This window comes from Lepidochelys olivacea (genome assembly GCF_965140295.1).
Source record: "Lepidochelys olivacea isolate rLepOli2 genome assembly, chromosome: 10".
NCBI lineage: Eukaryota > Metazoa > Chordata > Testudines > Cheloniidae > Lepidochelys > Lepidochelys olivacea.
Genome location: NC_140420.1, coordinates 70,406,267 through 70,427,392, shown reverse-complemented (window position 1 = coordinate 70,427,392; position 21,126 = coordinate 70,406,267). Strand labels below are relative to the sequence as shown.

The 21,126-nt window shown below is 46.4% G+C and overlaps 1 protein-coding gene across 4 annotated transcripts in view; it reads left to right on the top strand.

Annotated features, from left to right (window-relative positions):
* Positions 1 to 5,401: 5,401 nt before the first annotated feature.
* Positions 5,402 to 21,126, top strand: part of FANCI (FA complementation group I) — a 34,587-nt gene continuing 18,862 nt past the window's right edge. For 2 of the 4 annotated variants that reach the window (XM_084641345.1, XM_084641342.1), the window contains exons 1-17: positions 5,402 to 5,484; positions 7,091 to 7,224; positions 8,609 to 8,681; positions 9,080 to 9,210; positions 9,674 to 9,830; positions 12,221 to 12,278; positions 12,876 to 12,917; positions 14,128 to 14,251; positions 15,232 to 15,317; positions 15,482 to 15,614; positions 15,929 to 16,021; positions 16,668 to 16,804; positions 17,498 to 17,675; positions 18,071 to 18,158; positions 18,920 to 19,050; positions 19,728 to 19,798; positions 20,864 to 20,978. In XM_084641345.1, coding sequence (XP_084497471.1) covers positions 7,141 to 7,224; positions 8,609 to 8,681; positions 9,080 to 9,210; positions 9,674 to 9,830; positions 12,221 to 12,278; positions 12,876 to 12,917; positions 14,128 to 14,251; positions 15,232 to 15,317; positions 15,482 to 15,614; positions 15,929 to 16,021; positions 16,668 to 16,804; positions 17,498 to 17,675; positions 18,071 to 18,158; positions 18,920 to 19,050; positions 19,728 to 19,798; positions 20,864 to 20,978 — 1,701 coding nt within the window. In that variant the 5' untranslated portion in view covers positions 5,402 to 5,484; positions 7,091 to 7,140. Of the gene's footprint in view, positions 5,485 to 6,210; positions 6,266 to 7,090; positions 7,225 to 8,608; positions 8,682 to 9,079; positions 9,211 to 9,673; positions 9,831 to 12,220; positions 12,279 to 12,875; positions 12,918 to 14,127; positions 14,252 to 15,231; positions 15,318 to 15,481; positions 15,615 to 15,928; positions 16,022 to 16,667; positions 16,805 to 17,497; positions 17,676 to 18,070; positions 18,159 to 18,919; positions 19,051 to 19,727; positions 19,799 to 20,863; positions 20,979 to 21,126 lie in introns of all 4 variants that reach the window. The other 2 variants (XM_084641343.1, XM_084641344.1) reach the window with 2 other exon arrangements.

Sequence of the window (21,126 nt, the reverse complement as noted above, 5' to 3'; positions counted from 1 at the left end):
TTTGGGTACCAGTGTGAACCTAACGTTATTAGTCAGGCTTATGCAATTTGGTTCTCTGGCCCAAAGATCAGGGGACTGTCCTGGTCCTCCAGGGTCCCTCTCTCAGCTTGAGAAACCAGCTTGTGGGATCTTTACAGAGTCTTCACAATTAGTGTAGGTTGGATGTTGCACTGGGATGTTGCATGAGGACACAATGACACACTGTTAGCACCAAGTAATGCATGTTGTGGCATATATGTATATGTGGCAGCCAGCTTGGGACTGCTGGGGAAAGGAGCGGATTAGAAGGCATCTGCACTTCTATTCAGCCTGAACAGGGATTGATAGACTCTTCAGGATGACCCAACATACAGTTTTCATCTCTGTGACATCCTGACCATTAATGCATGTCACATTTATTCAAATTACTCTTATTAAATCTGAATCAGAATGCACACAGCACTACAGCTTTGTTTATCTGTAGGGCCTACATTATGAGCAGTGTTGTTTAGTTTGGAACTGTAATAGATTTCAAGACACATAAAAGAAAGTTACAGGTCAGCAACAAACTCCTTTGTGATGACTTATTTTTCCTGTGGCATAGAGATCATAGAGGTACAATGGCTTTTGCCACCCTATAATGTTTAAAGTAAATTGGAAAGGTTGCCTAGCAATTCACTGCAAAGACATTATAATGCAGAGCATGTGGTTTCTCATTGTTAGTATCTCCCAGCTTGAGAAATCTGTTTCAGAACAAAACAGAGCTAAGAAGTGTGATGATGATTTAGTTGGTGTTGGTCCTGCTTTGACCAGAGGGGTTGGACTAGATGACCTCCTGAGGTCTCTTCCAACCCTAATCTTCTATGATTCTATGAAGTGGGGGGATTTTCTTAATGTTTTGTATGAATACTGTGCGTGCCTCAGTTTTCCCTATATGTTGCACGATTAACTAGGTGGTGGGACAATGGTGCTTGATCTTTACAGTGAACCCTAGGGGACTAGATGTGTCTGTTGTCTAGCTTCCTGGGTCCAGACAATGATTGGATATTTCGTAAATTAGCAACCGATGGCCGGGGAACCCACCTTCTGCAAGAAGCCAGTTGGCGACGACGAGTTGGAGAACAAAGAGAGAAGTGGAGGCCAGGTGACCAGTTTTGCTTGGGGAAACACAGTAGAGGATGGAGGAGAAGCAATAGGATGTGACTGAAGGTGGGCTGTTAGAAACAGGACACTCTACTGGTTTGGGTCTTGGAAGGTGTCGGGGGGTGGGAGGGAAGAGCCAGGGCTCTGGGTCTGACCAAGATGGACTTAGATATAATTTTCTGGTTTCTGTGAGAACAAAGAACTTTCCTACGCTGTATTCCAGACAACTAATAAACACTTCTGTTTCACCACGCTGGCCGAGAGTCACTGCTGACTGCAGAAGTTGGGGGGCATGGCTCCTTTGGGGATGTGTAAGGCTTCCCCAGGTGTCCTATTCAGGTAGACTCACTGCAGGAGGCTCCTGGCATGGAACAGGGTAGATGAAGGCTCTGAGGTCAATCCCAGGAGGTTTATCCTAGTGATAGTGTGCCCAGAGGTGTCATACTGAGGGTCCTGCCTGGGTTTGATTCAGAGCTGTACCAGAGCACTGAGCCTGTGCACCTGTGACAGGAGCCCATTAGCTAGAAATGGAACCATTTATGAAAGGTGCCAAATATGTGGGGCCACAATAATTGCTAATGCCCTGCCAAGGAACAGCATGTGCTGCTTCTTCTCCACAGGACATTGAGGCAACCTATTCTTCCCTGGAAGGAATGACACTAGTGTCTTGGTTGTCATAATAGAAGTGTCAGTGCCCTGTCAGTGTTCCCTCCAGGAGGTGACCTGACAAAGCAGAAAAAACTCCTGCTGAATCTTAAGGCACAAAAGCAGAAGTTACCAAAAGAAAAATGTACATAGCTTCCCTGTCCTGAGTAGAAACCCACTGCATCCTGCAGGCTGCCACCTCACTAGACAAGGAGGGTTCAGCAGGGCCAGCAGCTCATTAAAGGCTCTCCGCTGTTTTCAGAACCTGCTCGTGATGCCCTGTCACCTGCAGATCCCGCAATGACATGCAAGGCTGGAGGTGAGTTGCACACACCAGGTCTCAGCTGGTATTAGGACCATGCCCAGCAAAAAGGCAAGAGGAGAATGATACTTTAAGTTTGTATTTAACAATTTTTCTGGGAAGAGAAAGTGTTGATGTGCCCCAGGGATAAAAGGGCTTGAGAAAATACAAAGAGTTAGAAATTACCTGACACACAAGCCTCCTGTGGGCTTTTCAGCAGAAATATATGGTATGGGGTGTGTGTGTGTGTGAGATTGAATGGGCCCATATGGAAGACAAAACAGAACCCCTGTTGAACTGTAAGGTACGCAGCTTCCACTGAGAAACATCTTCCCTGGGACTGTCCGTCGCCTGAGTTTTTCTTTGGTAGCATAGCCTTGTACTCTTTCAACCACTCAGACCCCATTTTGGCCAGTTTCCTGATTCTTTCACCTCTTATCCTTGCTGCCAGTTGCAGGAGCAGCTGGAAACATTCATGACTCCTTTGTGTGGGATGCATTTCCTAGTCATTACTTTCCCCCTCCAGACCATATCCTCTTCTTCCCTCTTCTTATCTCATGGACTCCACAGAGAGGTCTGTAAAAGGCATTTCTGCCTGCTTAGTGATTCATGATGTGCTTCCAAAAGCTCCATAAGGATGCGGTAGGAAACACGTTTCCTTGTGCATGCTGACAGCACTTCCAGAAATAGCCTCATCAAAAACAATACAGTATTTGACAGTACCAGCCCCCTACACTTTATAGTTGTTGTTACTGCTTTGGTACTACTGTGAACTGCAACTTAGAGTAAGTCTAATTTTAGCAATGTTGTTGTAGCTGTGTCCATTCCAGGATATTAGAGAGAGACAAGGTGGGTGAGGTAAAATATTTTATTGGACCATCTTCTGTTGGTGAGAGACAAGCTTTTGACCTACATGGAGCTCTTCTTGAGGTCTGGGGAAAGTACTTAGAATGTCACAACTAAACACAAGATCAAACGGTTTAGCAAAAGTAGTAGGCCAGGGATCGGCAACCTTTGGCACGCAGCCCATCAGGGTAAGCCCCAGCGGGCTGGGGCGGTTTGTTTACCTGCAGCATCCGCAGGTTCAGCCAATCGTGGCTCCAGGCCAATGGGGGCTGTGGGAAGCGGCACCCTTCCTGCAGCCCCCATTGGCCTGGAGTGGCGAACTGCAACCAGCGGGAGCCACGATCGGCCTAATCTGCGGACACTGCAGGTAAACTAACTGCCCCGGCCCACCAGGGGGGTACCCTGATGGGCCGCATGTCAAAGATTGCCAGTCCCTGAGTTAGCACCTATTCTAAGAGACCATTCAAGGAGAAGCTTGTCTCTCTAACTAATAGAAGTTGGTCCGCTAAAACATATTACCTCACCCACCCTGTTTCTCTATTATCCTGGGACCAACTCGGCTACGACAACATTACATAGAACTCCAGCCAGTAATTTCATCACTTCTTCAATCTAGTAAGCACTGAAGAATGTGAAATGAGTTAATGGTTCCAAGAAATCTCAAGATGAAAATCCTAGCACATTTCAAATCTAACTGGATTCAGAGTGGTTCTATGTTCCTGAAATTTGTGTGCTCCATTGCCCCCTGAGGGTAAAAGAGGGGGTTTATTTGACAGTGTCTGTTCTAAGAAAGCCCAATTGAGAGCAGATGTTGAAATGCATGTAGATGTGGTGGAGGTGGGGAAAATGTATGAAAAGCAAGCTTTTGGGATCCTGACTTACAGAGGATGAGCATTTCAGGCCCTGCTAGGAAAGCCTCAAAGCAGAAACAGAGCAATAAGTGGAAGCCAGGGAGCTGTTACTGACTGGGGTGACTCTGAGAGCAGGATTGTTTAATTCTTATTAAGACATGGGGTGCCATAATGTATCCAGAGAGGCGGACATGTGTGTGACTCCTGTCACCCCCCTCTCCCCCCAAGAGTGAAGAGGGTTTGGGGTATGTGTAAGGAAGCACTGAAATAGCCTCCCCTGTTTTGTTATTGAAAGTTCATCTGGGAGATTTTTTTGTTGAATTCCATGCTGGCGAAAGGTGCCAACTTTAGGGCCCTAAAAAAAGAGTCCTCTATAGACCCACTGACCAGGGATGGCACCCCCTTCCACTGCCAAGTCACTCCTTAGCTCGGCCTTTATGGCCCCTTCAGTCCTTGGCCTCTCTGCTGAGAGGGTTTTGCATAGGGTGACCACAGAGCCAGCCTTAGGGAAAATGGCACCCTGGGCGAAGTTTATTTTGGTGCTCCTGGCCCCCAGCGGCATGGTGTCCCCTCCCATTGCCTCTGGCCCTCATGGCCTCCCTACCCCCGCACACCTCTAGCCTCTGAATGGTGCCCCCTGTGCCCCTAACTCCTGCAACCCCCTCCTGCACCCATGTGGGGAAACTGATCTAGGTGCACAGAGCAGCTGGCTTTATTGCTTCCCCCCCCTCTTGAACACTGCTCCTCTGTGTCCCCCTAGGGGGCTGGGGAGGAGTGAGGAGCCAAGTCAGGGCTCCCTGCATCCAGGTCACTGTCCCCACGGGGGCTGCATAAGGGGAGGACAGGGGAGCAGCAGCTCCTGATGCCCCCCTCACAGCACTGCCCAGGTGGGGGCAGTGACCTGGATGCAGGGAGCCCTGATGCCCCCCCTACAGCCCCCTGGGGGGGGGCAGGGGACCGTTGGGGAAGTGGGGAGCAGTATCTGTAGGGAACCGCTCACCTCCCTCGCACAATGGTCCTTCACCAGGAGGAAGCAGGGAGAAATCTGGGCCCCCCACCCCACCCCACCCACGTGGCACTCCCCTGCCAGCCAGGAGCAACTTGTGACTTGCCACAGGGCGCCCCCTTGACCACGCTGCCCCAGGGGTGGTCGCCCAGGTGACCCACCCCCTAAGGCTGGCCCTGGGTGGCCACATTTCCCAAATGGGACACCGCAGGGAGCTAGCCGCCGCCGCCCGGGGCTGGTCCGAGAGCCCCCCGCTCCCCCCACCAAGGGGCTGCCCTGGCGCTCCCGTGAAGACCTGGCCGGCAGCAGCGCGCCCCAGACAAAGGGGGTGACCGCTGTAGCTGGCCCTCGAGTCCGAGGGGGGCCCGGGGTAAACGAGACGCAGCCGCCGCCAGCCCAGGCTGGATTCAGAGGACCGGAGCCCCGGGGCTGTGGGCGCTGAGCGGCCCCCTCCTCACGCCAACTTCCGCCGCAGCTGCCTCGCGCCGCGGACAAGGGGCGATTCGAACCCGCAGACCAACTCCCGCGGAGAGTTCTACAGCCCGCTCGCCCCGGGTCCCGGCCCTCTCCGATGGGCGGGGCTTGAGGGCGGGCTCTGTTGGCACGGGCAGCGGAAGTGAGCACGGGGAGGCGGGATCTGTTGCCAGGGGTAACGGATGCGGAGTGCTTGGCGGGAGTTTCGGAGCCGGGGCCCGAGCGGGCACGGCTTGCGGGTGAGCACGGCTTGGGGAGCGGGGGCGGCAGCGAGCGCGGGGCCGGGGAGGGGAAGTGCCTGGGGCGAGGGCAGGGCAGGGTGAGAGGCGGTGGCTGCTGGCTGTGAGGGCTTGTGGGGCTGCCAGCGGGGGGGTTAGAGAGGGAGAGGGAGAGGGAGAGGGAGAGGGAGAGGAAGGGGGGGGCTGGCATTTTGAGTTGTGGCGAAGGTGCCTAGAGCTGAATGTGGGGTGGTTTACAAAAAACTCTTGAAAACGTCTGAAAAACCCCGACTCAGGTGCCTTCCTCCGCTCCCCCCACTTGTCTCCCTGAACTGGGGTTGGGTGTGTTATTTGTCTGGTGTCACGGGGGAATGAGAGGTCTGCCCACAAGTCTCTGTGTTGCTTTGTCCTTTATTATCCCTGGGAATGTTTGCCTGGGCAGACGGGTTTTTGCACCTTTCACCATCGGGGCTGTGTCGTGTTTTATTGTCAGCAGAGAACTGTGCAAGATAATATGTATATTCATAATAAAAATCCAGCTGCTAATTCTGCACCTGAAATGTCATTCTTCGCTGACATTGCAGATGTTTCTCAGAGATTGGGCAGCTGGGTTCTTAGGGAGCAAAGATCATGTTCTCATGCAAATATCCCTCCTGATAATTATAATTTAAAAATAATTACAGTGAAAGCCCTCTCTTCCCCCTTTGTGCTGAGTGCTTCCTAATGCGAATCTTCTGGTTGTTTCAGAGGTGATGACAGCTCTATCTGGAATAAAGCTTTGAAATCTCTACATTTTTGTGAGGCCAGTCCTGTGCTCCTCTGTGTTGTCTTTTCTGTTTCTTTTCTGTTCCATTGTTTGTCATTCCACCTCCTTTCGAACTTTCAGGCCAGAGATGTGATGGCCAGCCAATTAAAAAACAGAATGTTAAGGGCTGAAACTCCACTAGAATCCCCTATCCCAGTCAGACTGTCCTTACCGAGAATGCTGCTGTACTATGAATGACTTATGTTAACGGGATGCGTGGTTGGTACTACACTAACATTCTGGTTACACTAGTTACAATTTTGCTTCAGTGATTTCTCCCCGCTCCTCTTTGGTGCTGCCCTGTGGTTCTCAAACTTTTGTACTGATGACCCCTTTCACATTAGCAAGCCTCTGAGTGCAACCCCCCTTGTAAATTAAAAACACAGTTTTATATATTTAACACCATTATAAATGCTGGAGGAAAAGTGGGGTTTGGAGTGGAGGCTGACAGCTCGTAACCCCCCATGTAATAATCTTGTGACCCACTGAGGGGTCCCGACCCCCAGTTTGAGAACCCCTGCTACTGATGGTTAGCTGTAGACCAGTGCCCTTTCCTAGTTATGATTCCCATTCTTTCTCTCACGTGCCATTACTGTGATGTTTCCGTTGTTTTAACTTGTACATTGGGAGACATTTCTGTAAAAGACACGTAAAATCAAATTGTGTTGTAGTGGAGAACTGATGAATGGGGGGAGTTATTCCTTGAAAATCCTCTTGAATAATAATTTTCTCCAATGGCTATCTGTACAGTTTTCTTGTGGGGAAGGACTAGGTGGTTTCCTGTATTATTCTCCAAGTGCTAATTCCCCTGTCATTTTCCAGAACACATTCAATGCGTGACGGTGCTGTAAAGTCTACTGACACGAGCTACAATGGACCAGAAAATCTTATCTCTAGCAGCAGAAGAAGCACTAGACAGACTTCAGGAATGTCTGCAAAACCTGAAGGAAAATGAAGTGAGTTGCATATTTTTGAACATTTGAGGCTTTTCTTGGATTCTATGCATGGGCTGTAGTAGGAGAGAATGGCGGCTAGAATTTTCCTTCATTTGAAGATGTTGTAAAAGTGTGCCCATACCAATTCACTGGACATTTGAGGTGAAAAAAAAAAACCTGTAAGATGGTACTCTGAATGAATAGTTCTAGCTGTATGCTAAATTTCCAAAGGCTAAAGAAGAACTTGAAATAGATTAGAGCTGTGGTGTATGTTCTATGACAGAGGAGGGCAAACTACGGCCCGGAGGCAGGATCCGGCCCGTCAGGGCTTTCGCTCCGGCCTGTGGGATTGCCAGCCCTGTGGGAGAGTGGGGCTAAGGCAGGCTCCCTACCTACCCTGGCCCCATGCCGCTCCTGGAATCGGCTGGCACCACGTTCCTGCAGCCACTGGTGGATAGGGGGGCAGAAGGCTCTGTGTGCTGCCCTCACCTGCAGGCACTGCCCCCCGCAGCTCCCATTGGCCAGGAACAGGGAACCGTGGCCAATGGGAGCTTTGGGGGTGGTACCCACAGGCGAGGGCAGGCCGGGTGGACCTGGCTACCCCACCCCACCCCCAGGAGCCACTGCCAGACATGCTGGCCACTTCTGGGAGCAGCGCGGGGCCAGGGCAGGCAGGGAGTCTGCCTTAGCCCTGCTGCGCACCACTGCCACTCCTGAGCTGCTCCAGGTAAGCGGGCCGGAGTCTGCACCCCTCACCCTAACCCCCTGTCCTGAGACCCCCTAACCCGCTGCCTTGAGCCCCCTGCTGCACCCCTCCTACACCCCAACCCCCTTCCCTGAGCCCCCTCCTGCACTCCGCACCCCCTCCTGGACTCTATCCCCCTGCCCTGAGGCCCCTCCTGCACCCCAACCCCTTGCCCTGAGACCCTTCCTACACACCACACTCCCTCCCCCACTCGAACCCCCTGCCTCAGCCCTACATTCATGGCCCTACATACAGTTTCCCCACCCAGATATGGCCCTCGGCCCAAAAAGTTTGCCCACCCCTGTTCTATGGTGTACCCAGATTGGGAACTTATTTAGGACTGCCTTGTGCCTTGGTATGGTCTCTGATAGGCTACAGATCCATGTAATGCTATTAGGAGGGTTGTAGTTAGGTTTATCCACTCTACAGGGATGGAGAAATGTCTGACATTGCTGTCAATCATGGTGCAATATAACAATATGGCAAGGTGTTCAGGTGAAGGATAATAGGTATGTGAGTCCCAGCCATTTTGTTGAGGAATTAGTTCCTGGACAGGCAATGCTTTTCCTAGAAGGGGGTGGGGGTGAACCTGCAAATGTAAATGTTGGAAGTATGAAAATAAGCAACTGGTATCTTACAGCTGTTTCCTTCTGGTTGCAGCTTGGTGACCTTATTACAAGGCAGGCTGTGAAGGGAAAGGAGACTGCCGTACTGCTGAGGGGAATCTTCAAAGGTAATGGGACAACTTGGGTTTCATTGACCTCTGGATAACTTACTTTCAGAAGGCTCTTGACTTGCCCATATAGATTAACTGTTTGCTCAAGAAATATCTAGTTGAAGTAGGTAAGTGGGCAACTGAACTAGGTCTTGTAGATATCGTGGAAGAAGCAGGTTTTCAGGTAAAATGTTGATCATCTCTCTCTGTGATTCTATCTAAATACAAGCGGTCAGGCTTCCTGACCTTGGGATCAATTGAATGTGGCAATGTTACACATGTATTGGGGAAGGGGAAATAGGTCTAACCTAACTTTTCTCAGATACCACAGATGCACTCAGGAATTAGCTAAGTTCTTTAAGAGTATTTTTTTTCCTTTCCCCTTTGTCTCCCCCGCCCCCCCCCCCGACAATAAGGTTCCCCTTGCTCTCAGCAGAATGGTGTTCTCAGGAGACTCCAGGTTTACAAACATTGTATCCAGCTGGTGGAGTCGGGGGACCTGCAGTTGGACATCGTGTCAGAGATCATAGGGCTGCTGATGCTGGAGGTAGGTGCTCATTTGGAGTGGCTTATATGGGGCCTATTGGATCTAGGTGGGAGGGGAAGTGCCCTTTTACCTGTGAGATGTGGATTCCAATTATTAATTAGGCCACTAGGAAAAATGAGTGGGTCACCTGCATGAGTCTCACCTAAGATGAGGTTAGTTAATGTTTGGAAAGTGTTATCTGTGTGATTATCATAGTTGGATGTTTGTACCTGGAAGTAGTTCAGACTGTCCAATCCCTTGACTTAGTCAACATGACTTATCTCCATTTCTAACGGCCAGTGTGCATACTGTGTTTCAGGGTGACTTCCTCTACTAAACAATATTGGGCTGCACCAGCAGTCTCTAATGTGGTTCTCATTGGCTTCTTGAGAGTATACTTGCTTTCTTTTAATCACTTGTATTTATGTCTGGAGTCTTCTAGTGCATCTCCTCATACTCTTTTTTTAAAAAAATCTTTTATCAGGCTCGTCGATTACCAGGCGCTGCATTGGCTGAACTGGCCACTCTGTTTGTTGATGTTATTAAAGGAGGAAGCCTGTCTAATGGGAAGTCCTTAGAGTTGTTTTCTACAGTTCTTACTGCACTGGCTACCTCTAAAGAAAGCCTGGTTTATGGGAAAGGTAATCCCTTCACTTCCCACTCACTGCCCAATCCTTTGTGTGGTGGAAAGGGAGGGGTAGTTTTAAATTGTTGGATTCTAAGTAATTTCATTTTAAAAATTACTATAAATATTTAAAGAAACATGAAATGGTAGGCCAGCTCTTACTAATTGTTTCTCTTACTGCCAGCGCAGGGATGTGACTCCCACTACTTTTAGTCATAGGGATTCTTTTGCATACCTTAGCGGATACCATGATCAAGACTAAGCAAAATAATCACAAAAATTATTAACCAGGGCTATTTTTTTATTAGAAAAAGAAAAAATATTAAACAAAACAACACAAATGATAATCTGGTTATTTTTGTTATAATCTTTTCTGTATGTCTCTGGAGAGAGCTTTTAACAGATTACACCTTTGAGAGTGAACCCCTCCTTTGGTGGGTCACTCTTCTGTTGGTAATGTATCACCAAAGTATATTATTTCCCCAAACTATTGTGAATTCAGTTTTATATCTTATTAGATATTTACAACTGTTTATGTAGGGCAAAATAATTTAAGGTCTGGTAAGAAGCCTGTGTTGTTAATAATAACCTTAACAGTTTATAATTAGACAAAGAAAGCAATCTTAACTAAATCTTTTGAAATAAAACAAAATATTTAAACTAGTTAGGTAGAAGAAGCCTTTTAAGGGGCTGTCTTAAAACAGGTCAATTATTAATATTAAGCTCTGGTCTACACTGGGGGGGAAGGGGGTGTCAACCTAAGATATGCTGACTTCAGCTGCCTCTCACGAGCTGGAGTTCCGGAGTCGATGGGGAGTGCGTTCGGGGATCACTACCTGATCCGGCGGGTAGTGAAGACCTGCCCAAAGAATCTTAAATCCAACTAAGTTCCACTATTTTTCCGTTTACCAGGGATTAGCCCCCATCTCCTCTCCACGAATACATGGTCTAACCATCTGGTGATTAACAGAGAAACCGTTAGTCATTTAAGTGACAGCAGCATTTTCCTATCCCAAAAATGTCAGTACAAGAGTTTAAATCTAACCCCTTGACAGTATTTTAGTTAACTTTCTCTCATCAATCTTTGATGAAGTTTTTGGGGATGTTTTCCCCAGGGGTTGGTTTATTCTTGAGTTTTCTCTGTTTTTCTTAGCTGTCTATGACTTGTGGAGTGCTTTCTGTCTAAACAAACTAGCCCAGGGTATGTGTATGGTGTGCTCACTTCAGAGTCTTTTATACCCTTCTCCTTCCTATTTTCATGACACTATAGGAAAACACACCCATTTTGGGCTTGTTTAGCTTCAAGTGGGTTGCTGTCACTCTTTCATTGGCTCCATGCCTTCCTGGGTAATCCTTAGGAGCCCCTTCATTTTATGAATATGCAGTTTATTAATGAATATGCAACATTTCTTTAATTGTCTCTGTTTTTCTGTCAGGAAAGCATCAGATAACTTTCAAAGCTAGCTTTAACTTTTTCTTTTTATTCAGTCCGTTCTCTGAGAGATTCTTTCAGTTTTATTAGAGTTTGACAGGAAATTGAAATTCTGTTTTCAAAAGTGCAAACCTGTTCTTTCTATAAAAAGGTTTTGTTCTCAAAACAGCCTTTTAAAGTTAAATAACTTTTAGAAATTCTTTAGCTTAAGTTATTAATTCTACATGACAATTTTTGGAGGATGATTTTTCTTGCCTCTTTGAGTTGGGTGAGGGTTTGCTTGTGCACTGCCAGCAATTAATTAATTCCCTATTAATATAAATATTCTATATTTAAATGGCTTGTTACACTTGTCTAGCAAGGTAATTCGATTCCATGTTGGTACATAAAGCATTTTACTATTTACATAGTAGTGATATTAGGAGCTTTGCATTTAGCTAACATATTTGTAAATGTATGCCTTTCACAAAGGGTTTGTTATTTCAACTTTTAAGATATAACCAAAATTTGAACACATTTCCAACTGTACATGTTTTTCCTGGAGTTTCAAAAATACAAGCAGAGATTTTTCTTTTTAAATAAAAGGGGTTGGTATGGACACTTCCTTAGACTTATGGCTCTACATTCCTTTTTACAATTAGGCCTTTGCCTAAAACATAGATGTTTTACGCAGTTTCTCTTGATGTTTGTTATCCATGGGAGATAGAAGTAGAAACCTTCTGGAACGTCTTTGATTAGCTTTAACATTTTGTAACTTAACTAGCTAAATACATGTATTGTGGTATTTCCAAGCATTCTGGCTGTAACATACTTGTAGCTATACCTTAATATTCAGTAAAGAAGCAAACAAGCTTGTAATGACCTAATAAAATAGTTATAATTGTATTAATATAATTTTTGCATCAATATTAAGGTCTCTCTCCTATACTTTCGTTTCACTGGAATCTGCTCCTAAATACCTCTTGCTTCTCCAGGTGAGCTGAGTGGAGAAGAGTTTAAGAAGCAGTTGATCAATACCCTCTGCTCCAGCAGGTGTGTACATCTCCTCTTCATTTCTATTTGTTAATTTAAGAATTGTTACACACCTATCAGCATCTGGGCTCTTTACAAAAAAATCTATCTAATACCCATCTGCTATAAAATGACACACTAGCCTCAGTCTAAAACCCCAGCTGCTTCTGCAATTCTAGGAAGAGTCTGCAGCCAAATAATGCCCTTTACATTGTGCTTTGCAGAGTTCCCTGGGTTGGAGAATCTCCTCCACTTTGCCCTGTTCTACTTCCTTTAAATCTTACCTCCTCTGAGAGCTGGCAGTGTGGCAATTTCTCCAGCTGGGAGGGCAGGTGAGCCACCTGCAACACTGCTGCATGAATTGGCCTCACAGGGTGCTTAGGTCTTTTCCTTTGGTTTTCCTGTTTGTTGTCACTAGGAGAAGAGCAGCCAAACAGAGCCATTCCAATTATCGATGAGTAGCTGGTAACAGTGGTGAATTTTAGTGCAAATCAGGCTTCTGTTCTTACTTTGAGAGAGCAACAGAAGAACTGTAGACATTAACTAAATTTGGGGGTGCGAGGAGAACAAGCAGCAATTCTGCCCTTTCTCAGGCTCTCTGTTCTTTTGTTTGACCAGGTGGGATCATCAGTGTGTCATTCATCTCACCAACATGTTCAGGTAAATTCCCCCACCTCAGTGTTTTCTTATTTTGCATCTATTTCTGCCTCCTGTTTCACAAGCAGCTTGGGGACTGCGTTAATAACCTGGCAGTTATACCCTCGGTATCACGTGGGTGCTGAGTATATCCATTGGGTGTGTTTGGGGACTGCACGCAGCTTGCTAAAAATGCCCCAGGGACAGCACTGGCTGTGCCATTTCTCCCAGAGTCTCGCTTGGCTCGATATCTGCTGCTTGCTGTTGAGGAATAGGGACCCTTGATATGTCTTCCTTTGTTCACATCACAAGTATAAATATGTGCGAAACCAGGGTCTGTCCCCCCTTGGTGTTTGCAGATACCTTTCCTTGGCCTTAGGGGGAGTTAGGCATGTGCTTCAAGGGAAGGTTAGAGACTCTAATGCTCAATGTGGGTTATGGAGGAGCCATTTGGAAAATAGATAGGATTCTTTTCCCCACCGACCACTCTTACTTCCTTAGTTAGTATCTTAGGGCACACCAAGTGGGTAGTTAAATTCATCATTTAACAGGGAACATCAATTGTGTTAGTAGTGAGGGCTATGGTTCTGTCACGGAATCTGTGACTTCCAGAGACCTCCGTGACTTGAGCCCACAGTGCCTGGGAGCTGCAGGGTCCCTCCATTGCCTGTGGTGGCTGGGAACTGTGGGGCCCCATTTTGACATGCATATTTTTAGTAAAAGTCATGGATAGGTCACGGGCTTCCGTGAATTTTCTCTTTATTGCCCGTGACCTGTCCATGATTTTTACTAAAAATATGCATGACAAAATCTTAGCCTTATTCATAATGTGTATTTTGCCAATTCCATGTGTATGCCTGGCTATTCAGCCCTCTCTCCTTGAGTGCGGGGGACTCTGGGCTGGGTCATGGCTCTGATTCTGTGTATCTTGAAAAGTTGGCACTGTCCATTCATGGGCAAGCACAATGTGAGGGAGGCTTTGTGATATGCAATTTGTGTTGGAGTTCAGAATGTGAACCTGAATTTCTGAGACAGTTGTAGGGAGCTGCGGGGTCTATGGCAATAACGTCTATCCAGGACTTCAAGTAGCTTTTTTTTTTGGTCCCTCTGGTGGGCCTTTGGGAATGCTAGAGTACTACTGGCTAGTTCAAAGACTGAACCTGCTATGGTATTCTAAAGGAAGCAGGGTTGGGAACTGAATGGCATTGACTGGTCTGCACCTTTGATTCTTCAGGGACATCCCACTAAGTGCAGAAGAGCTGCAGTTTGTCGTGGAAAAGGTCCTGAGGATATTCTCCAAGTTAGACCTCCAAGAAATTCCTCCTCTGGTTTATCAGCTGCTGCTACTCTCTGCAAAGGTAAAACCACAAAGAGAGCTGCTGAAGCTCTCCAAGACAGAACTTGCACCTAACCACTATAGGAGATGTGTGCTGCATGTACATATGAGAGAGAAAATACACAGAGTGAGCTATGGATTGGATCATGCAGGGGATCAAAATTCAGCTCGCAGCTGGACAGCTCACTCCCATGGCTGATGGAAGGTGGGAGCAGGCTCTGCCGTGGGGGATAGGGAGATGGTGGAAAGCCTTATATGCGTCTCACTAAGAGAGTTATGCCCACTCCTCCTCAACAAAAAGGAGGATGGCTGTGACATGGCGTCTTTGGAGAAGAAAGCAGTGGGTACAGTTCCAAAAGATAATAGGCAAGGTCCCTATTAGTCTTCCTAGACATGGAATCCATCTCTTTGCTCAGGGGGTTGCCTGTTCTAGTATGTTCATGGCTCACATAGTGTGACCTGCCTCTGGGTTGTGGTCTGGATCAATCTTAAAGGTCTCATTTCTGTGCCCCTGTTCCAAGCAGCTGCTGTCAGTGAGGTACCTGCCATTTAGTTGGGACGGGGTGGCTGTTCCACTCCCACATTTGTTACTATTATTCCATGAATGACTCAATAAAAGAATGATCCATCCAGAGATAGTCTCTACCTGTATTGTGGGAGGCTGTTTTGATTCACTAGCTCAAGTCTAGTCTAGAGCCTCAGTTACTGTTTTAGGGCTTTCTAGCCGCTTTGAATGGACTTGTCACTTAAAGAAACCATTCTAATGAAAAACCTTTTATTTATAAGTGCTGTACAAAGGAATATACAAACAATACAGTGATCAATTACTCTACCCCAGGAGCCCCACACAATGACTTAACATGGGAAATTAAAAATATTATGAAACTAGCATTGCAAGGGGAAATCAGGGAAGCAGACTGCAATTCCCTGGGAGCTGTGGTATTACAGAATGTGCAATAGATTAATATAGTTTATGCTGCTTTGCTATGTCCTGCCTTTCAGGGCAGTAAGAAGACTGTTTTGGAAGGAATCATCACTTTTTTCAACCAGTTAGATAAAAGGCAAAAAGAAGAGCAGAGGATTCCAGAGTAAGTCCTTTCCTATAATTGTCTTCCTTTGTTGCCTGGGTATTTGTAACCCTCCCTGCCTTACCTGACACTCCTCTTGTATGAGTCCTGTTCGGTGCTTTTGAGATGGTGTGCATCAATTACAACAGGAATTGAAACCTAGGGTTTTCTACTATGTCTTCCAGGTCAGTGGACCTTGAAGCTGCCACGGTGCCCCTAGACCAACTCCGTCATGTGGAAGGCACGATCATTCTTCATATTATCTCTGTTATCAACCTGGACCAGGGTCTTGGCAGGGAACTAATCAAACTACTAAAGGTACAGCAAATGTAGAGCACACCGTTAGGGCTTTTTGGGGAACGAGAGAGGGGTCTTTAAACTAGAGGGTAGGTTTAGCAGGTTATCTTTATGCAGGATTTGAAATTGTTAATACCACTATGGCCATCAAAAACATCTATAGTGATTCAGTGTGTTTGGGGTAAGACATTCCCCCACAACCTAGGTCAATTCTGCGGTAGCATAACACCAATCTGGCCTAAATTAGCAATGATGGCTTCCTTGGTGTTGCAAGAAGCTTAATTAAATCATAAATAACAAGCTCTTTGATTGTCCTGTCTCTTGATGTTTCCTAGGCTGAACAGCAAAGGGACCCTGGCAAGACCCTGTGTCCTTTCAGTGTGGCTCTTGTGCTCTCGGTGGCAATAAAACACAGATTTGAAGAGCAGGTATGTTTTACTTATGTGTAACCTAAGGATTCTTTTTGCATAAAGCTTCCTTGTCCGTGCGTTGTGCTCATGGCGGGGGAGAGGGGATGTTCATATTATGCTCCCTTTTCAGTATAGGTTCAGAAATGAACTCTGGGTAATAACAAAAGAAACAAATACTGTTGAATGGATTGGGAGTCATGCTTCCTGAGCTCCTGAGCATGGGAGCATCCTTGTCATCAATGAGCGGGGTTTATCCTCCTATTCTTGTGCCTCGCCTGTAGACCATTGAAACCTGTTATGACACAGCCTCCAGAGAGACCTCTCACCTAATAATATAGTTACTACATGACATGAAAGGAGTGCAATGGAGTGAGGATGACAGCAACTTAGCCTTCCGAAAACCAAAATGAATATGTCCAAATGTAGGTGCTGGGCGACTGTACGCTACCCTCCTGGCTCATGCATCTTGGCTGCATCTGTGAGTAAGGTGGGGAACAACCATCCTGGAGAAGGAATGTATTGAGATACGTCGGGGGAGCTGTGTGAGCAGCTGGCACTGATGCTTCCGACACTGCCTGCTCTAGATGGTTCTCTGACTTGGTGGTTACCTGTGGAAATGGCTCTGGACAGACTCCTCCTCACTCAGACCATTTTTATGTTTCAGGTGTTTGACTTTCTGAAAATGTCCATTGTGAGAAGCTGCAAGGACCTGCAGTTCCTCCAGGGCTCAAAATTCCTGCAGGATTTGTTTCCTCAGCAGTATGATATAGCATCCATAATCCTGGAAGTGGTGGAAAACAGGTTTGCTTTTGGAGTACACTACCCAGGGCTCAAGAGCTTTTGGGAGAGAGCGGGGTCTTGGCCTAGATAGAAATGTGATGGGATGCTAACTATTACTGAAAACTGATTTCAAACCTCAAACTTTATTTCATAGCTTTATATAAGAGACCTTTGAAAAAATATACAGTTGCACAGATGTCTCCTAAGTTTCAGCCATCTGTGTGATGCAGAGTAGCTGAATTATAAACCGCTAACCACCAACTTCCTGCTGGGAATGGTAGCTGACCATTTACAGTAATGCTATCTGCTGTAGTGTGAATGCTTTCTGGTTAGTGAATGAGGGATGGATCCTCTGTTAGCCTCCCACCCCACCACCATTACCGCTTTAAACATCTCATATATGACTCCAAAACCGGCCATCAGTCAGCACCATTTCTGAATCTGGTATGGACAGCATTGTTTAAAATACTGAAAGTTCCCGCAGGAATTATAGCTTTTCTGTCTCTCCTTTGCTGGTTGGGGGACCTGGGACTGAAGAGTCTTGTGGGGGCATTCCCTACCCTGAGAGCTGAGCATGCGTGTTTCACACAACTGCCAACCTGCATTGGGCCCCTGAGTGACCATGGAAGAGTTTATTAATCTGAATGTTGCAGCTTGAGCCTTTCCCTTTATTAAGTTGCTTTTTTTCCTGCTCTGTTTAACATTTTCTTCCAGTGCTTTTGGCTGGGACCATGTTACTCAAGGGCTGGTGGATCTTGGTTTCACCTTAATGGAATCATACGAGCCAAAAAAGGCCTTAGGAAAAGCTGCTGAAACCAGTTATGGCCTTTCCAAGATGCCAGCCCAGCAGGCATGCAGGCTGGGAGCTAATATCCTGCTGGAAACCTTTAAGGTAGGATGAGGTTTAGGATAACATCATATGTTCTCCTGGGGAAACTCTGTTCATGCCCCTGCTCTCTTGTCAACTTTTTATGAGATTTTGTTCGTCTCCATTATCAGGGGAACTGAAGGGAAGATGGGGAAAATCAATGACAGAGATGGGAATAGAACCTAAGCCTCTCAGATCTTTGCTTTAACCTCTAGCCTTTAACCTCAACTCCTACATTTTCTTTTAATTGATCCAGATTCCATCCTGGTTCAGTCTCTATTCAGCTAGCCAAAGGTAACTTCTAGGGACTGGTCAAATATTACCCTTCAAACCTGGACATTAATGGACAATGACCAAGCACCTGAAATCACATGAAAATCTCAATTTTATGTTTTTTCTTTTGTCCTTTCCCCTTTTAGGTCCATGAGCCAATCAGAAGTGCAATTCTGGAGCAGGTCTTGAATAGAGTAATCACAAAGGCCTTTTCTCCCATCAACCACTTCATAGGTAATAAAAATGAGAGAGAGAAGTGTATGTGGCTCTCAGAAGTCATATTAATTTTTTTTTATAGAGGAAATTCCTGATCAGGTGACCTGAGGGTCAACAGTATTAGGTGTCTTAAGTCCATGCAATTCAACACACACCTCACTACAGAGGAAGAACACTGTAATGGGATAGTTCATCCCAGAGCCGTGGTTGTCCATCCTTATAGAAATGCAAATATCCTATACAGCATGTACGTTAATCCCCTATCGCTATAGTACCTAACCACTATGTAGGGACCAGTCCAGAAGGGACCATTAGTTCTCTGCCTTCCTCTTTGATTTCATTATTGGTATCTGTCTTTGGACACACTGTCAGGTTTTCTTCTGCTTTGATTCTTTGGGGAATGCTTTAGTGAATAGGCGAGTCTTGCAGTGTGACCTGAAACTGGCAATAATTAGTTTTTCATCTGATCTCCATTGGGAAGATGCCCCGGAGCCCTGGGCTTACTACTGAGAAGGCGCTCCTGGGTACACCCTGATAAGTTGGCCCCTGTACCTGGGCTGTGTGCATATGGCACCCTGTATCCTGATAGGAGACTGGATTAACAATATGATCATCCCAAATGGAACCTTTCCAGGTAATGAGGAGGCTGTGGATTTTCTCTTTGACTCATTGACCCCATAGAAAGAAACAGAATCCCTCTCTCCCATACCCTACTCTTTAATGTGGCCCCTGCTTTTGCCCTTGGCAGCAGCTGCTCCTCTTACAATCTTGTTTTTCAGATTTGCTGTCTAATATCGTTGTGTCTGCTCCACTCATCCTTCAGAATTCGTCCTCCAAAGTCACTGAGGCCTTTGACAATTTGTCCTTTCTGCCTCTTGATATGGTGCAAGGGCTACTCAAGGCCGTACAGGTAAAGCTTTGCATTTCCCTACGAATGAATGTTAGAGCTTGGCTCCAGCCATAGCTTCATGCCACAATTATAGGGGGGACCCAGTAACCTTCCTCATCTGCACATATATTTGTTAAAGTGTCTCTAGTCCTCTGCTATAGCTGGCAGGCTATTCAGGGTAGCATGGTGCCTCTCTTGAACGTTGGTGCCCCTTAGTTGAAAGCTCCCCTCTTGAACGTTAGTGCCCCTTAGTTGAAAGCACAGTCAAGGACTCTCCCTGCTAGGACCTTTCATCTGGAAGATGGAAGGTGCCCAGATACCAGAACAGAATAGAAACAGCTGTGAATGGCCCATAGAGTTACCTTCTTCCCAATTCTATTCTAATATTATGTTTTTCTGTGCTGGGGTATTGTCTTAGTGGTAGAACTGTCACCGGCTTAGCCGCCAGTACTCCATTCTGAGGGCCACAGATTTCTCCCCCAGTCCTCATGCTCCATTCTCAACAGCAGGCCAAGATGTCTTGCTGTTGCTGGTCCATCTCTTTTCTTTCCTGTTTCAAAACTCTCATTGGGTGTCCTTTTGTAATGATGAAAGTGTGGAAACCTAGCATAAGATAGGAGCGCACGTGCCTGTGTGCTCTCACACACAGCTTGGTTTGCCTTATTATTGCTCTGCCTAATAGATCCCTTCCCTTCCAGCCGCTGCTCAAAGTCAGCATGTCAGTGAGGGACTCCCTCATACTTGTTCTCCGAAAAGCCATCTTTTCCAGGTAAGATGGGATCAGTGTTCTTTTGAAAAGGTGTTTAAGTTATTGTTGAGCTCTGGATTGGAAGTGAGTTCTTTTTCTTCTTGGTTTAACAATCACCTTTTACTTATGGAGACCCCACCATCCCATCCCCACCCTGGCCCCAGTACTGTAATACAGTCACACCACCATCCTCTGGATTGAGAACTCCACAGTTCTGTCTAGAGGAGCCTTGACCCTGAGCCTGTAAATTCAGAAAACCAGATGGAAACTCAAGGTAAGGACATCAAATTAAAAGAAACTCCACTATTAGGTGTCTGCATAACCACACACCTGAGCACACCTTTGCCATGGGGAGCTCAAAGTGAACGGATGACTAGAAACTTCAAGGTGCCATAGTATGGCTGGTCCTTTTTTGAGATTGTAGAAAGATCTGCTCAGTGCAAAGTTCTGGATGATTTGCCTTGCTGTCTCCAGTACATTAGGAGTCTCTGTGGAGTCGCTTGGTAGTGTCTGTTTAGTTACAGATGCAAAAGTCCACTTGTTGTTTAAAGCAAGCAGCCTGATGCTGATGAAAGACCTGGGGTATCACCTAGATTTGTGTAGAGCAAAGATCCTGCTTTCCATGGGACTCATCCAGCATAGAAAACTACAGCCCTGCCAGAGGGAAAGAGAAGAGGTGAGAGATGTGAGAAAACCTCCCCTCTATCTCCACTGCAAACATGCAGCTTTCTTTGCTGCCTTGCTCTCATTCCAGTTTCCACAGCCGTTTAAGTAGCAGGTCTGAGCCCAGCATTCTCCCTTGCTATATACATCAGTGGGACAGAAAGGAGAAGTCAGTGTCGTAAGACTGGAGAACGTAGGAGAAACTAACTGAATTGCCAAGCTGTTAATTCCTTGGGGCATCAGATGTTCCTTTGGGGAATGCGGCATTGCTTTAATTTTTCTTTTTTACCACTTTTAGGCCCTCGGTGTGTGTCAGAAAATTGCATGAACTGCTCAGAACAATCTTGTAGCTGAGCTGGTCTCTGAATTTCTTAACTCCTTCTACCCCTCTTCATGCTTCTCTATTCTTTCCCCAACTCATAGGCAGCTAGATGCTCGGAAAGCTGCAGTTGCTGGCTTTTTGCTGCTGTTAAAGAATTTTAAGGTTCTGGGCAGCTTGACTTTTTCCCAGTGCAGCCAGGCCATCGGTGCTAGTCAGGTGAGTGTGGGTTACCCCCTTGAAAATGGTACAGAAAACCCAATAATATGTGGATGATTTTCTGTTTGGGAGTGAGGCTGGATGTTAAATGTTTGGTCTGAGTTTCCTTGGCTGAAAGGACAGGTTTGTCTCCCTTTTTGATCCAGTT